The sequence below is a fragment of the Dunckerocampus dactyliophorus genome, chromosome 20, assembly GCF_027744805.1.
Source record: "Dunckerocampus dactyliophorus isolate RoL2022-P2 chromosome 20, RoL_Ddac_1.1, whole genome shotgun sequence".
Lineage (NCBI taxonomy): Eukaryota > Metazoa > Chordata > Actinopteri > Syngnathiformes > Syngnathidae > Dunckerocampus > Dunckerocampus dactyliophorus.
Window position 1 is genome coordinate 9,216,399 of NC_072838.1, and position 21,177 is coordinate 9,237,575.

The 21,177-nt window shown below is 40.3% G+C and overlaps 2 protein-coding genes across 3 annotated transcripts in view; one reads left to right on the forward strand and one right to left on the reverse strand.

Annotated features, from left to right (window-relative positions):
• Window positions 1–49: 49 nt before the first annotated feature.
• LOC129173609 (probable thiopurine S-methyltransferase) lies at window positions 50–4,750 on the reverse strand. 2 transcript variants are annotated; one of them, XM_054764661.1, is made up of 9 exons: window positions 4,590–4,750; window positions 3,984–4,096; window positions 3,725–3,817; window positions 3,517–3,649; window positions 2,694–2,746; window positions 2,531–2,605; window positions 1,374–1,459; window positions 372–416; window positions 50–292 (listed from the first exon to the last, which is right to left on the reverse strand). In XM_054764661.1, the coding sequence occupies exons 2-9, from the start codon at window positions 4,088–4,090 to the stop codon at window positions 177–179; spliced, it is 708 nt and encodes a 235-aa protein (XP_054620636.1). In that variant the 5' UTR covers window positions 4,091–4,096; window positions 4,590–4,750; the 3' UTR covers window positions 50–176. The 2 variants fall into 2 exon arrangements, with proteins under 2 accessions (XP_054620636.1, XP_054620635.1); XM_054764660.1 differs by having other exon boundaries at window positions 50–295.
• Window positions 4,751–8,968: 4,218 nt separating this feature from the next.
• ext1c (exostoses (multiple) 1c) overlaps window positions 8,969–21,177 on the forward strand; it is an 87,765-nt gene continuing 75,556 nt past the window's right edge. The window contains exons 1-2 of the mRNA XM_054763029.1: window positions 8,969–9,145; window positions 19,605–21,015. Coding sequence (XP_054619004.1) covers window positions 20,063–21,015 — 953 coding nt within the window. The 5' untranslated portion in view covers window positions 8,969–9,145; window positions 19,605–20,062. The remainder of the gene's footprint in view (window positions 9,146–19,604; window positions 21,016–21,177) is intronic.

Sequence of the window (21,177 nt, forward strand, 5' to 3'; positions counted from 1 at the left end):
TATTCGCTCATACTGTGATGTGTTTTACAACATGATTGACGTGTGGGAAATGAGTATACACACACACTGTATGGATGAAATCTACTATATTTATCCAAGATATCACTGAACTTTATGTGTGGAATAGCTCTTCCAATCTAAAATACAATGTATCTTGTCATCATTTTTAGCTACTTTCAACTGATCTTTGGCGTGATGAGGTACAGTTGCTCGATCAGGTAGTTGATGCCCCAGGCACGGTGTCTGTCCGTTATGGCATCCTCTGACAAAAGCTGCTCTATGTTGCACTTTTCTTCTGGGGACAGGAAATGTGTCCATCAATCACAACTTCAATAAAGACAGAAGGCAGCTGGGATATTCTCAGTACTCACCAAACAGGGAATGTACTTGCTCACCAGGCACAACAAACGGGGGACCTGAAGTAATTAGAAATACTGTATAAAAACATTATACTTTTACCAGTATTTTATGGTTCACTTTTCAAGATGAACTAATAACTCTATTCCTGACAGATTGCCTTAAAATAACTAGGTGGTCTTCGCTTTATGATGTTCCGTGTTACAACCCCACTCCCATAACTTACCTAGTGTATTTAATGTCCGTCATGTGTTCTGTGTACAGTTCCGACTTATTAAATTAGGATTAGTAGGAACGTAAATTGGAGGACCACCTGTACATTACATTTTCAACAAAGCTTTAAAGGAAAACTGCACTTTTTAAAGAATTTTTCCCATCATGCACTATCCCAAAACAATGTGACACTGTTGTTAACAGTGTTACGCCGATCTAACTACAGTACCTTACTGGTGTATTGACATTTAGCCATACCACACCGGCTAGCTACGAGCCGGCTAACTTCACCACAGACTCACCCACAGCGCATCAGTGTCGCGCTCACAACGCCTCAGACACTACCAAAAGGTAAGGCTACATATTTGAGCTGACATTGCAGCTGTGTTTTTATTTCTGAGTTTGCAAAAGTTAACGCTAGGCGTAGGCGTTCGTTTCCACGACGTTTCTTTGTGAAATCAATGCGCTGAACAAGGAAATGCCGGCAAAAATACCCTAAATACTGTATGTATTCCATGTTATCATGAATGTACCTGTTACTACATGGTCACAGCATGTATATAAAACCATAAAACCTTGTCGGAGATTTTTGGAGGTGTTTTTAATAGCGGTCTTTGTAGACGGCATAGGTGTATCCCATTACGTGCACTACTGAGCTGTTGCCTTCTATCTGTTATATCTTTAAAACGCACAGAATAGAGAAAGACATATGTGTTCATGTCTCACATAAGGATTGTGGATGGGCAAAATTCCAAAAAACATGCAGTCTTCCTGTACGTTTTAATCACAGACTGTAAAGTTACCTTTATAAAGGTCAGGATTGTACATCAGTGTGGACAAAAGGTATCTGCAGTCGTTGGCCATCAAAGAAATGATGAGAGCCGAGTATCTGTGGATTAGTGCAGGACAGATTATGACTTTACATTGTTAAAACATTTTTTTACTTATTGTCAGTGCCAAAATGGGGGAAATGTGTTAGAAAATTGAAACTGATAGTGAAACATTTACATACAGTGGGACTTTTACAGGTATTACTGGTATTTACTGGGACTACAGTCTCCATAACTCATCAAAGGCTTGTCGTTTTTCAGGAAATTACCATAAATTCGCTATTTTTTTCTTAAGCTTTGATCCCTGCGGTTCATACAGCGGAGTGACTAATCTATCCTAACCCTATCCCAAAAAACTCTTTTCAAGTTTTCCCATATAAAGCATTGCATCTGAGCAATGCATTCAATGGGGCGCTGCAATGACATCAGCTTCCCACTGAGCTTTGTGCTCCAGGCACCTTTGGCTCCCTCTAGTGGACAGAGGCAGCATTGCAGTGGTAGCCACCATTTTCTATGTTGCTTGTCCCCCAATGAACGGCTTTTCTGGCAGTAATACATTATGGGTAGATGTTAAAATAGCTGCTGTTCGTTACATTCAACTCGTATTGGTACTTGTATATTTCCTAGGTACCTTTTAAGTGTTAAGTTGCTGTGTGATGAATTTTGTAAGAGGACACCGTGAGTTAGACTGTTATATTGAGTAATGATCTCCTGCAATTTCCAATGTATTGACAAGCTCGTCGGGGAGTTTTTTCATAGCTCATGATTGGCTCCTGTCAAATAAGGACCTGCCTGGTCGTCACAGACTCATAAGCGCAACAGTATGTCCTTTTATGACGTGGACATGTGCGGCTTGTACATGAACACATCTGTTTTTCCTCTAAATTTAGTGCGGCTTATACGCCGGAATTTACGGTACTTGCCTGTTTCTGTCCTGCACGGACAAAATCTAAACAACTGAACTGGGGCATGGTATCTATTAGAGCGGAGACCACTATGTACAGTAAGTCTCATTGTGAGTTGCCACTAGGACAAAATGTGTCGGCATTTTGACTCGGACCCTAATCTTTCCTTAAGCACGTGTAACTCTTCAGGTTTATTTCACATCGAATAAGAAGCCTTAACCTTACTTTTCTCTGTCTCTTGGGTTGATGGCCACTAGTGATCCCCTGTCCCAAACGGCTCCAAACTTTCCCTCAATAGAACTGTGAAATGTTGGGGGAAAAAGCTGTACAACCATTGTGTTTTTAAAAAAATGTGCACATAGAAGGAAAATACGCACCATGCACTTACCTGGAGAAGTTGTACAGGTCACACTTATACAAGGAGATGTTTTTCTCTAAGCTCTGTGGAGAATGACGTGTGAATGAGTGCCAACACAACCAGTATACACATATACAGTAGTGTGTATACTAAATGCTCAGCCGACATCACTTTCCAGCACATATTGATGGTGAACTTTAGATGTGTTCAACTAAAGCGAGCCAAACCCTCTTTGTACAGGAGCTACAAGTCACCAACTCGATCACTTATTCGCTTCTCTTCTTACATACAGTAACTTTCACCCATAGCTCCAGAGTCCATTCCTGTTGGCTATGTATGGTTAAAATGTGCTTGTTTAATCCTGCCCCTTTTTTCATGTCAGCAGTGATTCACTTCCTCTGTTTCAATATTACTATTTTCTATTAGTGAGAGGAAAGAATAGACAACAATGGCTTCCATGTGTGATGACAGGGAAAAAACTGATTAATATAAATGCATTTTTTTTTAATAATTGCAATAATGAATTAGAAAAAAATCATAATAATTACATAAATAGAAAATAAACTGTAGTAATCCATCATTTAAAGTTTTTTTTTTTACCTTTTAAGACATTTCGGCAATTTATTATTATTTTTTATAGCTTAGACTTTTATATTACAGCAATACAATATACTGAAGAAATCTTGCACAAGAAATTTTGTTCTGTAGTCTTGACCTGACGGGTGTCATTAATATGTCAATTTTTGGGACAAAAACCTCATAATTATGGGACAGATGAGTGCTTCTACATGACATTAATCACAACAGTAAAAAGGACATGATCGGTTTCACTTCACTCACAAAGTAGACCGACCTTGTAGACTTTTGCTCCAGGTATAGCAGGGACAGGCTCCTCGCTGTAGGTCAAGTTGCTTTCCTTGAAGAACTGCTGAATGGCTTTTTCACATATCTCCACTCCAACCACTGAATGCCCCATGTCTGCCAGCCTGGCATACATACAGGAAAAAACAATATAGGTCATCCTTAGATAACTTTATGTGTGTCAAACTGTGTTTACATACCACTTCATATCTACAGCTTTCCCACAGAGAGGAAAGAAGAAACGAACTCCGGTTCGTCCTGCCACAACTTTGTTAATGTTACTCTCCAGCAACCTGTAAAACAACAAAAACGGAAACATATTCCTTGTAGTCTGATTTTTGCACAAAATATACTCACATTTTACAAATATTTTGCCTGGGAATGATGCGCAATGCATCTATTGCAGAGCATCACTGACTTATTTAAACAGCGATTCCACAAATCAAATATATGAAATACTTGTGTATATGGGGCAGATGAAAGCCAATTCTCTCTTCCTGCCAGCGTTGCTCCCAATCTTCCAGCTCCACTACCCGGTCTCCCTGGGCTTCCAGCATGCTGCTCATGTTTGACTACAGGTGAGTGACAGAGAGCGCAGGTGATCATGTCATAATCACACCATTAGGTGCACAAAAAAACATACAACAAAGCAAATAAGAGCATTGTGGTTGCAGACTTTTTCAACATTAACAATGAAATAATGTAATTGACTGCAGATAAATGTGATTTTGTGTGGAATTAGTTTAGCTGAGGCTGCAGACAGTTGTTGTAAAAGACATTATCACAGAATGTAACCCAGGAAACGCTACACTGTTGATGCATATGAAGAAAACACAAATGTTCTTTCTGGTTACACCAACAACTCAACTACATAACTTGAGGAACCGATGCCAAGAGAGACTATGAAGTTAAAGGTCACAGAGACCCACAATATTAGATCTATAACGCGATAATTAACCTAACAAACGTAGAAACGTGGAATATTTTCGGGTATGTGAAATCAGTAAAGTCAAAATGGAAATAGCACACAGTCTTTTCTCATACAAAAAAAATACAACCACTTACAATGCAAATAGTCAAACGATGGTATTTTAAGCGAAATCCAGGCTTTCCAGTGAAAAGGCAGTTAAATGTTATGAAATTAATCAGAATGCGTAACCTTCGTAAACACTTCAATGTTCCAGTGTTGCCTGTGCAGAAGAGTCACATTAGAAAAGTGAGCTCGATTTTGACTGTCAGGCAATCCAATGTCAGTAAAGAGAAGGTACAGCAAAAGTGCCTGACAAACTACACACTGGGATAATAAAAAACAACTTTTACTTCTGGTATGGGCGGAGCTTGCTGCTACGTTCATGATAATGGGAAATATGAAAGATACCCAACTAAATCCGGGGTCTGCAGCCTACGAAACGCATTTGTGGGCTGGAGGACGTTAGAAAATCCGCGAAGGCTCCTCCAAATTGCGACCGACAAATGCGTCGTCCTTTTCCATTGAAAATAAGTCTGCATTCAAACCATTCTTCGTTGCCCATATCCCAAGATTTTTTGCGCACTTCCACCCAGCCCTTAAAAATGTCAACATTACTGCTCAAAGCGGGAGAAGAGTTAAGTGTTACTTTATTACTAAATAATGGTTTGTTTGTGAGTCGGAAGAATTGCATTACTCGTGCAAGCATACAGTTTGATGTGCGGAGCCTTTGGATGTAAAGTCTTAAGTCTTTTTACGACGTGAAAGTTTTACTTTGATCTTAACTACAGTGATTATCTAAATGCACAACATATTACGTACACAAATGGAACAATATGAAGTCATTTTGTGGTGGTGTACATCACGTGCATGGTTTGTTGAGAAATTGTGTGTGTTAACTTTTATGAACGTTTGTACTTGAGTTAATTACAGTGAATTGGATTCACGTGATCTTGTGTTAACATTCCTCTTGCTTCTGTCTTTAGAGAAGTGATGTGTATTTAGGCCTTCCATCTTCCCAAACTAGAAGATGGTGATGTTGTGATGAAGAAAATCCATTGAGGCATTTTTTTTTAATGATGGCGACTGTATTAGAAACAAAAACTGCATATTCATGCCCTGCGATTGGCTGGTCACTATAGAATCACACTGTGCCAAAGTTAAAAGGGAATACATGTGGAAATACAAAGAGAATCAATAATTAAAAATATATACAAATGTAGTCATATTCTTTTTCCATTTTGTCATTGTTTTTTCTATATTGTCTTTGTTTTTTCCAGTTTGGCGTCGCTTTGTTTCGCTTGTTTTGTCTTTGTCTTTTCTATTTGCTTTTTGTTGTACACCAGCAGACAGTAGGGGACTACAAAATAAAGAACGGTTGGTCTTTTGACTGCGGGCAAGTTAGAAACATATTCACAGGTTCAAACGTCTGAGATCAACAACTCCCAAACGAATGGTTGTTACATAGCAAACCATACCTCTTTTTAACCGTGGCAACACAGACACATGTTAAAAATCCGTATTTTGAAAATGACTTTCAAAAGTACGTATACACAATAATACTTATTTTGTCCATACATGCAGAATGTAAATATAATATGTATTGTGTAGCCGAAAGGTTAAGGAATATAAAATTAATAAATAACCCACCAAGCACAGGAAATACAATCCAATGAACAGGAAGTGGGGAAGAAATAAAATGAGACACACAGGTGAGTTGAGAAAGTAGTGAAGTGGGACAACCATGAGGAAGATAGGGTTATGAAATAAAAAAAAAAAAAAACATTTGTTACCCAACACACAAGAATAAAGCATTTAAAATGATGATGTTTGCAAAAAGATGTTTATCTCTTCTGACGGTAACTGGAAATCATTCAACTGCGAGGTAAGTACAGATAGACGCCGCATGAGTGGGTTTGTCCACTGCTGCGAGACGTTGTTTGTACCTTCACACACGCACTGATATACTTGGGAAACAGGCACTAAAAACAATGTGATCTTCTCAAATTTTTGGTGCCTAACTGTTTCCCAAGTAAATTAGTGTGTATGTGACTGTATAAACGAGAGGCGTTAACTTTAAATATCTTTGTAGAAAGGCGCTTTATGAAAGTAAGTACATTTATTTGTATTCATTTACAGCGCAGCCCTGCCACATCCAATATGGCGGCGATGTTGACGTACGGCCCAGCGCTCGATGCGGCGTCTATGTCTATGCTATAGAGTACCTCCTAAAAAAATCATCCACGCCGAGCAAAATTTAATTCTAACTTAACCAAATTGTCTTCCTGTCGTTCATTCACACAATCACCTCCAGCAAGCACTTTATTCATCTTATTCTGTGTGGACTAAAAGGAGGTTAATTTATTTTGGGATATACTTTGTTTACATGAATGAATATTTATGTCACATTGCTCTACATTAGTTAACATACTGTAACAATAGTGAGTGAAGTTTAAGTAAAAAGCCGTTAAACTGTATGACCTTGGTGAAGTGTTTTGGGTTCCTTCCACAAGCTTCTCACAACAGTTTGCTGGAGTTCCGGCCAATTCCTCCTGAGTCAGGTTTGTAGGCCTCAAGATCACACACACACACACACCTTTTCAAATCTGCCCACAAATCTTCCATGGGATTGAGATCAAACATTGACTTTGTTGTCCTCAACCCACTTTGTGACTATTTTAGTGGTGTCCTTAAGGTCATTGTCCATTTGGAAGACCCATTTGCGACTAAGCTTCAAATTTCCGGGTGATTGCTTGAGATGTGAGGAAAAAGTCAGACATTTTTTTTGTGTTTTTACTTCAGATTCAACTTCAGATTTCTGGTTGGCGATATTTTATATGGCACCTCCCTCCATCGGTGACTTTTATACGCTTACCAAAGAAATCCAATTTTATCGTTAGTTTTAATTTTTAAGGTAACATGCCACTCAATTTACATGGTCAACTAATTGCAAATAAATACCAAAAAATATGAAATACAATATAAATACCCACAATAGAATTGTTCTAAATTGCCCATTGGTGGGGAGAATGTGCTGTTGTTTGTCTATGGCAGGGGTGTGCAAAATGCGCCCCGTGGGCCACAATAGGCCCGCCAATCGTCTTAATCCGGCCCACCGGACATTTCCAAATTCCTTAAGATTTTGCCGTGTTTGTTGCATTTTTGCTGGGTTGCAAAATATGTTGATTTAGGTCGTCAGAGTAAGTAAACAAGGAGTTAACAAACTCTTGATATCCAGTGTTTTATTGTTCATAGTTAATATTGTTGTTGCAGCTGGACTACCTAGCATGCCTTGCGGGCATTTGGAAATAACAGTTTTAAGTTACGTTATTGTTTAGTGCTTAGTTGTTGATTTATGTGATGCGTTAACTTGCCTTGGATGTGTTGTGTGTTGGTTTTGTTGCATCGTGAGTATGTTGTTCTGTTTGACGCCACCTATATATAGACGGCCCCTCCGCCAATTTTTTTTAACCCCACGTGGCCCGCGAGTCAAAAGGTTCCCCCCCTCTTGCCCTGAAGTCAGCTGGGATAATGAGGATGACGACGTGACTTATCCCATCCATCCATCCATAAAATAAACAAAACTAAGGAAAATATAAGAGAAGTAATATAATGATAGAAGAAAGCATTGTAATAGATTACATTAATAATCAAATTTATCATTTAATATTTCAACTAGGGCTCCAAAATTCCTATTTAATTCTGCTTCCTTCTGTCCCTGAGGAAATTATGCAACATCTTGAGTAGTATGGTGTTTGGTTTCTCTTCAGCACCTTTCAATCGACATAAGTCTACTCAACACTGTTATAATATTTCTTAATTTAAGATCTGTTAAGAACACTTTCTTTGGGTGGCCCATTGAGACTGTTGTGGCAGCTGTCACTAATCCTCACAGATTAGTCTCGTTTGCCCTGCCTGCATAATCCAAAACAAGGCAATGTGAAAGCAATGGGGAGGGTGAAGAAAATACAAGTCACCAAGTGTAAGTGGCGCTTTACAGACACAAGGGGGCAGTAGACTCTTATAGATGTGATGATAGTTGTAGTAATAATAATAATAATAATTATAATAATAAGCGAATCAAGCGTTTTGAATTGTTAAAATTTTGTTGATTTATTTAAAGCACCCTCAATGTAAAAATGAATTTCACACCTGATAGTCTAATTACAAATCTATCCAAAACATATTGTTAAAGTACCGTTCACACAGTGTCAAGCAAAAATGGGCATTGTTATATTTGGAAAAAAAAACATGTATGTATTTATTCGTGCATCACTTTGTTGCATTTAAGTGTTTCTGCACTTGACGTAATGCTGTTACAGATGTAGACGTCACACTACATTATCTAATGGTTCGCTTCTTCTGCGTAATTAGGTGCAAGTGCCCCAGATGTGGGTCGCATCCAGATGTGCATGCGCGCGTGTGTGTTTCTTTACGGTCTAACCAAGACGTCGAGGAGTGTCTGAACCAATCACAGGCGCCCGGGGGCGTGTCCTGCATGGCTACTGTAGTGGATGTGGAAAATGGATCATTTAAAGCGCATATCCATTCATATCCCGACGAAGGGAACTGTGTTTGTACGCTGAATTTGTTGCCAAATGTCCGGACGTGGCGTGAAAAGGAAAATGAGCCACTAGACCAGGGTCGCTAACTGGTAAGAGCGGCTGCTGTGTGTCTTCGGAGGAAGTCGTGTGTCGTGTGTGATTTCTCCTGTCTGTGTGTTGATATCTACCGTAGATGCTGTTATTGCATAGTGTTGATTTTTATTGTACATTACGTCTTGTATTCGCCGAGTTGCACAACGTACGTCTAATAAGGCTGAGCTGTGATGGGAATCATGCATTTGCACAGTGCATTCGCCAGTTCCAGCAGCGCTATCACCTGTCAAAACAATTGTTAGCACAGTCTTATTATAATGCGCCAGTCATAGGCAATGTCTACTTAAATATAAACTGAAGTGCAACACATTGCTATTTTCGTTCATGCATGTAAGTGGTGGAGCAGCTGGGAGAAGATGCGTGTGGTCCAAGATGCTCTAAATGGGAGAGGTGCATACTGGATGTGGGGTATATGGGAGCATGTAGCTTGTGCTTGCACTGGACAAGCCTTTTTAACTGAATCGTATCAGTGGAGCTGCTAAGTGAGCACAGCGAAGACGAGAAGTTTTTGTTTTGTGGACATGCAGTATCGAACTGGTGTGTGCAGGTTAGTGCATCCACCTGCTACTCCCACCTGATCTCAGCTTTATTGTGGCACGCAGAGCAGTGTGCGGTAGCAGAACAAGTATACAGTCCTGCATGGATGTTATCTTCCCAGATATTAGTACTAGATCACACTTAACAAGGTATACCTACACAGGCTAGACCAGGGGTGTCCAAAGTGCAGACCAGGGGCTATTTGCGGCACATAGCTGTTTTTTTTATTGGCCCATGGCACATTCTAAGAATATAATTTAACAAGATAACTAAAAAACAAATAAAATAACTGATTGGCTGACGACCAGTCCAGGGTGTACCCCGCCTCTCGTCCAAAGTCAGCTGGGATCGGCTCCAGCATACCCCCGCGACCCTAATGAGGATAAGCGGCATAGAAAATGGATGGATGGTCAAACAAACAAAAAAAAGCAGCAAAAACAGAAAAATAAGAAGTAAGTCAAAATATGAAGAGAAGAAAAGTTGTAATCTAACGAGAAAAAGTCCTAATTTCACAAGAATAGCATCACAATATTATTATTTGAGTAGAAAGAAGTTTTATAATTATGAGAAACAAACAAAACAATGAATGAAGTTGTAATTTTTTCAGAAAATTCGGTCGCAGAAAAAGTTATGTCTCGGGAATAAAGTCATAATTACTAGAAGAAAATGTACAAAAAGAAGTTGAAGTGGTTGGAAAATTTTGCAGCTGAAATGTAAAAAGTAGCTGTAATTTTACGAGAATAAAGTCCGAATATTAAGAGAAAAAAGTTTTACCACAATAAACTGGTAGTATTATGAAGAAAAACAATGTATTTTTGTAGCATAGAGTTGAAATATTAAAGGAAAAAAAATGTCTAAAGTCGTAATATTATAAGGAAAAAAACAAAACCAAATAAAGTCGTAATGTTTGGTAAATTAGGTTGGGGATAAAGTTATATTATTATGGGAATAAACTCATGAGTCAAATTTCTGAAGATTATTGAAGAAGAAAAAAAATACACAACAGCAAAAATGGAAAGAAAAAGATTAAAGGCCAGGGTTCACATAATAATGGCTTTTGCACCTATATCACAAAGCTGAGGTGCATTTTTTTTCTTGAAATGTATATAAATTCTTATCTTATTCTTGTCTTATCATATCGACATGTGTTGGTTTCATCAATGTCCATCTAACACTGCATCCCACGAGGTGCCCAGCCTGTCTTGCAGGCACTTTTTAATACCCGTTCCAAATAAAATTGTTGTTCATTGTTGTTAGATGTTGCGCTGTTTATTTTTTTTGGTTCGTACCTCAAGTAAGACGCTCTGTTTGGTGACTGTCTGTCCATTTGTGCTGTGTTGTCAAGCTTGTCGTTATTGCTTGCAATAAAAATAACAGCTATGTGATTGTGAGCAAGGGCGATTGCGCCAAATCTAAAAAAAAAAAATTGTAATGAAAGGTAGTGCCAATTCCTTTTGTGGCGGTCTAAATTTATTCATGGCGGGCCACCACAAATAACTGTACAGTAATGCTTTCATGAGCACAGCATAGGTTAAAGTTTGTCATTAAAAGAATACAAAGAATCGTATCAGTTTTTTCTTTTAGTCCAACTCTGAACGCTATCCTAAAGACGTATTAAAAGGAAGAGTAGAAAATACCTGATTTTGTACTCGGCACTTACTCTTGCATTGAATCCCAAAGCAGCAAACAAGAATGCCGTAATTATATTTGGCAATTAATTCCAACTCACTTGTTGTGTTTTTGATGAAAAAAAGACGGTCCGCAATAAAGTGTCGTCATTATCTCGGGTGCAGTGGAAAGGCTCTCAGGGGGAAAGTGGATCCCGACAGTCAGCCTGGTGCAGATTCCCTCTGATTGATGAAATGTCTCTTTGGAAACGACAGCCCCTCATCTTAATGGGATTTCACGTCCATATGATATTTTGTAACACACCTTCCCCAGTGAGAAGAAGGACCTCATATCTTGTCAAAGTGGTCCCCAATTTAGAGGACTACCACTTTCTAATCATGCGTCCTACAGTAGGTTTAAGCCCTCGTGGCTCATACAGTATATGGTCTTGATTCTTCTTGTTTTTAAGGTCAAGCTGGAAACCACCATTTTTTTTACATGTCATTTATAATAGGGTGGCAGGGCTCAGTAATTGGAGGGTTCCCTGTTCGAATCTTGCCTCCTTGTGTCCTCGGGTAAGCCACTTTGAGCCCACACATGGATGTTCTGTACATTTTTTAGAATTCTGTTCTGTTTTTTACCTTTGACACTACTTTTACCAGCATAGTGTGTGCATGCGGGGTTACTGAATAAAATGCCCATGAATTAAATGCAAAAATACTTACATTGATGTAATACGTCATTGGCCAGTTTTGCCCAGTATTTTCTGAATGTAGGGATGTATCTTGGCTTTTCTAACAGGATGTCAGCCTCTGCACACACAAAATCCTCAACAAACTGTAATGCTCGTGCTTGTAGTCACCAATGCAATTGCGTTATTAATGTAAAGTATTTTTTATGACACCCTTATTTTGTTTACACCATCAGGCAGTACAGTATGTTGAGAAAAGTGGTTTTATTTTGAAGACCAGAAGTGTGTCGTGTGTGTTGAGAATGTCTGTTGACGGTTAAGACAAACTGGGAGCAAGAATAAACGTGCCTCTCGTTCTTATTTCACCCAGAACTTTCACAACGTCAACGGGCATCGTAAAACACTTTTCTGCATTAACAAGCAGGGAAACACAACACGGCGTAAACACACTCGTACAGCCTGAGTCTCACACATACAGTACAGCCGCATTAGCATGGTCTGCTAAACTAAGCTAACCCCATTCACGCTTCGTAAGAGAGGAGTTTTGAAGTTTTTTCGCCGACTTTTCCCGGTGTTTCAGGTTGCAGTTTTGACATATTTACTTCGGAGGGGGGCGGCTAGTGTTTGTGATGAGATTTTCCACAATTGAGCGGTCTGCCGGGGAAATACTTCCCCACACCAACGTTCCTTCTCCTCTCGATGACAGCATTCCTTTCACATTATGTCAGTTTTCACAAGATTCCACGTTTAACAATAGATTCCGTTTGTATCGGCCAATTCCGTGGAAATCATAGGGCCCTACATCACAGCAGCTCCCGGAAGATGAGCAATATTGCCTCAAGACAATCAATTCCACTGAATAGATTAAAGCCTTATGATCAATCGGTCTTGTCAATGACTTATTGATCTTCTGTTTATTTATTCTCTTATTATCAGCGTCAGATCATAATTCTTCAAGGTTTGTTCATAGGTCGATTTAAGGAGGCCTGTGTGCTGTAGCTGCACAGATGATGTGAGTTGCATGTAGGATGAACTCTGCCTCAAGCTTCTGTTTGTCGTCAAGTGCACAACCAGACAACAGTCACAATTACGACCTGGTCCTGTGTGATCCAACCCGCTAAACAGTTGCTCTGGCTCTCTTTCATCAGGCGCAGCGTTGACAATTTCATTGAGGTGCAGCAGACCTCCTCAAGATTGTTTCTGCTCATCTTGTACATTCTGTTAATGAGCCCTCGTGGCGTCCGGAGTGCAGCATATTGTTTGAGATTCAATTAATCGAGCCCAGCTTGTAATTAGGATGAGCACGGCTGGGAGACTGACTGGTTGTGTTGCAGTTTCACGGTACAGTAACTGTTCAGAGGCAGCAGGTGCACAAAATGATGGAGATGCCTGGCCATTGCACCTTCAGAAAAAGTGAAAATGGAAAACTCTTTGACAAGATATTTTACAAGGAATTTTTGTCCGATCATCCACGAAAGCATTTGTGCTCAGAGGTCACAGTTGCTGGGCGAGATGGCCTGCCTTCTCTTAGTGTCTAAAGGTCAGGCCTCTCGAAGTTTGCCAAACCAAATTGAGGCACACTTACGCTGCCACAGAAAAGTTCCTTCCCAATAACTGTTGACACCAACGTTTGAAGTGTAGAATCGTCCATGGTGTATGTCAGAGGAAGACTTAAGGATAACTACGGACTCCAGACAAACCACTGATTCATATTTTCTTCTGTAATGAAAAAAGAACCAGCAATTAATTACCGTTAAAGGCAATTGGGCTTTGGCTGTGTTTAATTATCGTTCTTTGATCTGTAACTTGTCTGCTTTTTGCATAACGTGTGGATGGGGAAAGAGCATCTCCGGTCTGAGATGGCAACCGGTAGGTACGAACAATAAAACACAGTATAGTCGACCCTCGCCACATCGTGGTTCGAATTTCACAGCTTTTCTCTATCACGTTTTTTTTTTACTTCGACACGATCACTGGAGGACGGAGGATGGAACCCGCAAACTTCAGGTTGGGAGACGACCATTCTACCACCTGAGCCATGCTGCCCGCATTTAGAAAATCATAAACAGGTTTTTTATGCCTATAACTTTGAAAATATTCCATTTATAAAGAAGGAATCCTACTCCGCGTAAATTCACTTATCACGGTCGGGTCTGGAACCAATTAACCGTGATAAACCAGGGATTACTGTACAGTGGAAACTTGGTTTTGCCAAAAATGTCTTTGTTTTTGTACACCGTCTCTCTCTTTGTGTACGGCCAAACAGTGCGCCTCACAAACTATGTCATTCTGTGGAATCAAGTGGCCAAACAAAGCATTCAATCCATGGGTGACTCAGTCTATGTGAAGAACAGATCGTAGTTTTAGAGTTGGGACACTATAGACAGATTCTGGCCAGGGAATCCTTTAATCATCTTTATTTTGTGTGTGTGTGGTTGGTTTCTTTGATCATAAAACACGTACAGAATGATGAGCAACTACGTTTCTGCATAAGACTTGTAATCTAACTTACGATATACTGTATGCGGTGTTTACTTAGAAGCCATATTTGGGCATCTCAGCAATTACTCGTCTCAGTCCAGTTCCCCTCTGGTTCCCTGTCACACTGTCACATGTCTGGGGCCTTTAATCATCGCATTTAATTTTAGCTCGGCCCGGTTGTTCACCTCGCCGCAAGAGTTGTGTTTTTCCTCAGTACACCTCACTTCGCTGAACTAATACATCGGAAGCTCTCAGCCAGTAAAAACACAATGCCAGATGTGTGTTTAAATACAGTATGGTTGCAAAAAGTCACCTAAATGCCTGTTGCTGTTTAACAATGGCATGAGCCATGCTATTTTTAGGCGTATTCACACGATTGTCGGCTTCCGTCACTCAGATGGACTATCTAAGGCAGGGATGTCCAAACCTTTTCCAACAAGGACCACATACTGAAAAATGAGAAGATGCAAGGGCCACTTTGATATTTTGCAGACCAGCACGAAGTTTATATACTGTATATATATATATATATATATATATATATATATATCTCCCCAAGAAAAAACTGCATATAAGCTTTGTGATATTAGGTGAAAAAGTGTTTTATTAGTATGAAGTTCAGTCTTTGCTTTTTTTTTCCTGCCATTTTTTCCTTTCTTTATTTTCCAATTTTATTTTCGGACTTTCTTTTTAGATAATTATTATTCACATAATATTTTGACATTATTACCATAATATCAAAACTTTTCCCCAACTTAATTTTATAAAAAATTACATATTTATTTTGTTTCTCATATTACAACTTTTAAAAAAATAACATTTTATAAACGAATAATTTTCCCTCAAAATGTTACGAGTTTGTAAATAAAATTTTAACTTTTTTTTCTCATTTGAATAGAACTTTTTTCTCTTAATATTTTTGACTTTATTCTTGTAAAGCTACAGCTGTTTTTCCAATTCTGTTTGGATGACATTATTCTCGTAAAATTATGACTTTTTTCTCTTAACATTTTAACTTTATTCTTATAAAATGATTGCTGATTTTTCCATTTTTGTGGTTATTGTTTTTTTTTGTTTGTTTAGTTTTCTTGTTCAATGATATTTTTAGAATGTTTCGTGGACCCATGAAATAACAGTCACGAGCTGCAAAAGACGCCCGGGCTGCACTTTGGGCACCCTTGATGTAATGCTTTGGGGGTTTTTTTATGTTTTTGGAGCATTTTATGCACAAAAATTCACAAAACAATCCTCGTCTACATGGACAAGAATGAATGCGTTGTTAGTTACTGAAGCAGGTTTACACAAAGTGACTCTTTGTTTTACGACCGATGCCCATCCTGACACAACTTTCCAATTTCCCCCCCCCCCTTGTCTTTCATTCTGTTTAATTTTTTATGATTAGAAACTTTTATGACCACAAAACAATCACGTGGGACTGCACAATTCCAATTTGCAGTTACAGGGAAACCCTGAAGGGAGAGGTAAAAAAAGATTGGATCCAACCTGCCGCACGTCAAGTACTCATCATGGACTCCATAGTTTTAGTCTTCATCCATGTCACATGAATGCAAGGAGCAATCCATTAGAATGTCCTTCAGGAATGCATAAATGTATGAAATATGCATACTGCGACTGACATGTTGGAATTAGTGTGACAAATGGCACAACTCCTATCATACGCTCACCTCACCTTGAACCCTCTTTTTCTACCTTCACGCCTCACAATTTATTGAGCCTTGTGGCTTTTCCTTCAGTGCTTGTCACCTCCATAATGGCTCATGATTGATCCATGACCCGTGGACCTCTGCCATGTACTTGTGGGCATCCATAAGTGCACAGCCTTCTTGCTAATTTACAGCTCCAAGTAAGCGGACAGGGTCAGGTATTTGGTCTTTGTCACCACTGCATGTTTACATACATATATTTTAATGTCATCTCAAAATGTTCTTGTAAACAGAATCAGGTTATTGTCTAATTTTATTCGTAAGTGGCAGAAGGACGTAAAGCATGAAAAATAAATGAAGGAAAAATCAATGCCTTGCCTAAGAGATGGACAGAGTTATGGACAAGTGCTATGTCATGGCTTCCCAGGTGTCTATTTTTGCTTGCTGGTGGAAAAAAATATAATTGAAAGGAGCGAAACACTATATTTTTGTTTGACTTGTTTGCGGCAACAAATATGGAACGACAGCAGCTGACAAAAATATCAGAAATTGGCATAGCTGAGTTTGTAAAGAGCAGAAAATATTGTTTTATAGGTAAACGCATATGTGCAGTGGCGGGCGGTGTGTTTGGAACCTGGGCCTAATCCACCTTTTGATATCACCACTATCACGTCACAATTATACAAACCACCAGCAATATACAAAAACACAATTGGGGATGAATACCATTACCAAAACAAGAAACCCAGTTAACCCTTTGTTTTCAAATACATCGTCTCTACACTACAACATCATCTGGAGCAGGTCAGAATCAATATTTATCCAATAACATGACAAAAACATTAATATAAAATAAAAATACATCACACTCGCTCGCTCATGAGCACTGGTCTAGGTTCGAGGTGTTCAGTCAAGCATTTAAACCTCCTGACCGACGAGCTTGCTCTTTTCTGTGATAGCTAAAGACCTTTTGCCGTCCCGTGGAAGTTTCCCGTGTGCTTCATATGTGCAATGAAGTTGATCATGTTAAGCTTCCCCAGTTCTGCGCCACCACGGCAAACTTGGCAAGTTTTGCACTCGGCTGCAACATTTTTTTTACTGCCACACTGCTGACATCACTCCTGCTCCTTTGTTAGCACGCTCGCAAACACTATTGTTGTGATCACATGGGCTCTATCCCGTCACTGCTGGATAGACGTACGAGGATGGAATCTGGAATCGATTGCTTGTATCGGAGTGCCAATATCAGAGATTTGAGATTCAGGCCGATATAATCCAATGTTTGTTTGTTTCTTTTTGCCGGTATCGCCCCGATATCAAAATCGGATTGGGACACCCGAATAAATATACGCCTTTCAAAGTGTCCATGTTTGTACGTATAATTTTAAGACTAGTAAAAGCAAAACCTACTACAGTACCTGCTGCCATCTAGTGGCTCTTCCTGTAATGACAGTGTTCATTCATCGCATTATGTTTCTGTGGTGTAATGTTCAATAGTTTGCATTCAATGCAACATTTTTGTGCACAGAATGCAGGTCATACTTGTCGTTAGATCACGTTCAATTCTTAGATAATAGCAGTATTTATATTTTTCTTGAATTTGGATGCACTTATGGCATTTTTTACATATCTACTGTACATAGTCTATAGAGTATTGAGTACCGTCAGCAATAGGAGGATACCTGATGGGAAACATTGTGGTCATCTATGACCCCATGCATGGGATACATGCATTGTAAATAAATACAAGTGTAACATTTAGACATTTCAGCAGATATTTGCTGTTTTAACTGGAGGAAGTGCCTTAAGGAATAATCATTTCATTTACTACCATTTCACTGGAAATATTAATTCCAGCTTTAGGTATGACATTGAAAACTTCAGTTTCAAATAGTCTTTACGGAAAGCCATGGTTTTCACATGAAATCATTTTGGATGAAAATGCCTTCATGTCGTATTATAACTGGCAAGATCATTTACAGTGCTTCTCCCCAAATACACACACGGATTGAACTGTTGTATAAAGGAGCAGTAATTCACTGGCAAAAGCTGCTTCATTCATATTAACCGATTTATCCACGTCATCTTGGCTGTAGTACGGAGGAATGTGAATGAGAGGTAGAGGATGCAGGCAGGTGAGGTCTGAAAGCTGCCTTTGTGTGGCTACTGGCAGGAGGAACACTACCCTCTACTGTGAATTCCCCTCCCCCCAAACACTCACACAAAAATGTACTGTACATGTATAGTAAAGAAGAGGTGGCTCGAAGAAAAACCGTTAAAAAGCAACAGAAAAATCTTTCTCTTGATCTATCCAGGTTGAAGGACGTTTCAGAGCAATTTTTCCTTCTTCTGTCCCAATTTTTGATTTAAGCTGTTTAGCATCTACTCCCCCCCCCGCTCCAACACAGCTTAATCTAGGATCACCTGTTTGGGGAACTAAACATGCATGAAAACTCACCTAAATTTGCAGATGCATCAGGACCGGCAAAAAATTTGATATTTAGGTGGTCCAGAACCCGGAGCTCCAAAACTCACTCGGAACCGTGCGATATTCACTTCTGCTACGTTTACCCCTACGTTTGGGGGAGAATTTCTGTCTTGACATGATGAGCAAAAGAGTCAGCGTAGATCGTGTTTTAAAGCGCACAGGAAGCCGGGTTAGAATCGGTTGCAGACCAGGGCTCGCATTCTGACCAACCCACTCTACAAACTTCAACCAAATGAGCCCAAGTCGGAACCGCGCCATAGAAACAAACGCTCAAAGCCTCTTTAGTTTATAGATTGCATCGTACGGCATGGACACCGCCTTTGATGATTCACTCTGGTGAAATTTCCGAGCTACTATTATATGTGCAGCTCACACTTTCTGCCACAAGATGTCACTTATAGTCGACCAAATGATATCCTGATATTCCAAACGCAATGGTTAAAAAATACTCATGAGAAATGAAAGCATGAAATGAAAGAGTGTGCATGCATTATGATATATTTCAATAGATTAGTTGTTGATTTGGTCTCGGCACACTTTTGACCAACTTTTTGGAAAAATTCCACCCAGGATGGAGATTTTCTATAACATGTTAACAGTAAGACTTAATACTGCTTCACTCGCTCACTCACACCTTTTGTTTTGCTTCTTTGTTGGTATTTTTGTGCCTTTCCTGGAAGTGGCTTTCCTCAGACTACTAATAGAATGGATGTAATGTAGCATCACCAGTTGATTTGGCAACTCTTGGAATGCATTTTATATGGAGAGTGACAAGGCTCCATCGAGTTTCTGATTACACAGTGTCGTTATATGTAATGAGTTACACGATATTCCCTAGTTCTTTCCTTAATTTCCCTCCCAGGATCAACAGTATATGCTTTTCTTAAGTGACTTTAATGGCTACTGCCAGAGTAGGTTGAGTTGGGTTGAGGAATGGAAACTTGCTGTGTACTGATCTGTATTCTTGTTTGTTTGCTTCTCTCTAGGAGGGGCCTGCCGACCAGCAGTTGCGCCAGGCACCATGAAGCAACGAGCTTGGCCCGAGAGAGCGAACAAATCTGCCTTCATTCCTCTCGAGCAGGCTGCGCCGCGGAAGAAATGCACAGAGCATCAGCAGAAGCAGCGCATACCACTGCTGAGACTGGCGAATCCTGGCATCTGAGAGTGGACAGCAAATGGGGAAAGACATCCAGAGACTGATAGAGGGGAGTCAGTAACTCAGACTGCGTCGTCCTAAATGGCAAACGGGACTGGGCCACACTTGGAGGAGGCGGTGATGTCCTTGTTAACACATTGCCCTCCATTAGAAGCTCCTTGTTAGGAGTCACTAATCCGGCCGGTGCCCCTGTGAGGCATCAGAGCTGAGGGGCAAAGGAGAGGGGGGAAAAACGAGGACAAGTGAGCGACTGAACAGAGAAAATAAAAAAAATTGCGACAGGCCCCCATGCAGGCGCGCAAGAAATATGTTCTGCTGGGCTTGTGTACGTTCTGCTGGCTGGTTCTCTTTTACTGCGGTAGAGGAGTCCAGCTACCCGCACGTCTGCTCCGGCTGTTGGCAGGCCAGCAGGGTGAGGTAGTGCGACTCTGGCCCAACTGGACCGACCGGGCCTTCTTGCCATGCTATGCCCACCTGGATGAGCTCCAGACAGACCCCGGGACGTCAGAGTCGTCCCGGCAGCGTCAACAAGCATGGTCTGTTATTTATAAGGACAGTCACTGCCGTATGGAGACCTGCTTTGACTTTACTCGGTGCCGGCGTAGAGGAAGGGACGGGTTCAGGGTGTATATATATCCATCTGAGAAAAATGAACATGTATCCGAAAGCTACAAGAAGATCTTGACTTCTATAGCTGAGTCGCGGTACTACACGTCAGATCCACGTGAAGCATGTTTGTTTGTGCTCGGGATAGACACCCTGGACCGGGACCAGCTGTCAGGACAGTTTGTTCCCAATGTGGATGACCGTATTCGGGGTTACCCGCTGTGGAATGATGGGCGTAATCACTTGATCTTCAATCTTTACTCTGGCACATGGCCCAACTACACAGAGGACCTAGGTTTCAACATAGGCCAGGCCGTCTTAGCCAAAGCTAGCCTCAACACAGAACATTTCAGGCCAGGCTTTGACATCTCCATCCCGCTTTTCTCAAAGGAGCATCCGCAGAAGGGTGGAGAGCGAGGCTGGCTGGTGAGGAACTCTACCCCGCCACGGAGGAAGTACCTGCTGATGTTCAAAGGGAAGCGTTATCTGACAGGCATCGGCTCGGATACCCGAAACGCACTCCATCACATCCACAACGGGAAGGACATTGTGTCGTTGACGACATGCCGTCACGGGAAAGACTGGGAGAAACACAAAGATGCTCGCTGTGACCATGACAACCTGGAATATGAGAGGTAAGACAAGTTCATCGGCAATCGATTACTAGGTAGAGTGTCAAAAACGTTTACCAGTTTGTACTACAGTTTTATTGAGGAATGCGTCCAGCTTGATTTTTCTACTGATAATTTTGACCTGCAGACACACATGTAAATAACAACCATTTGTTGAATGCTTAG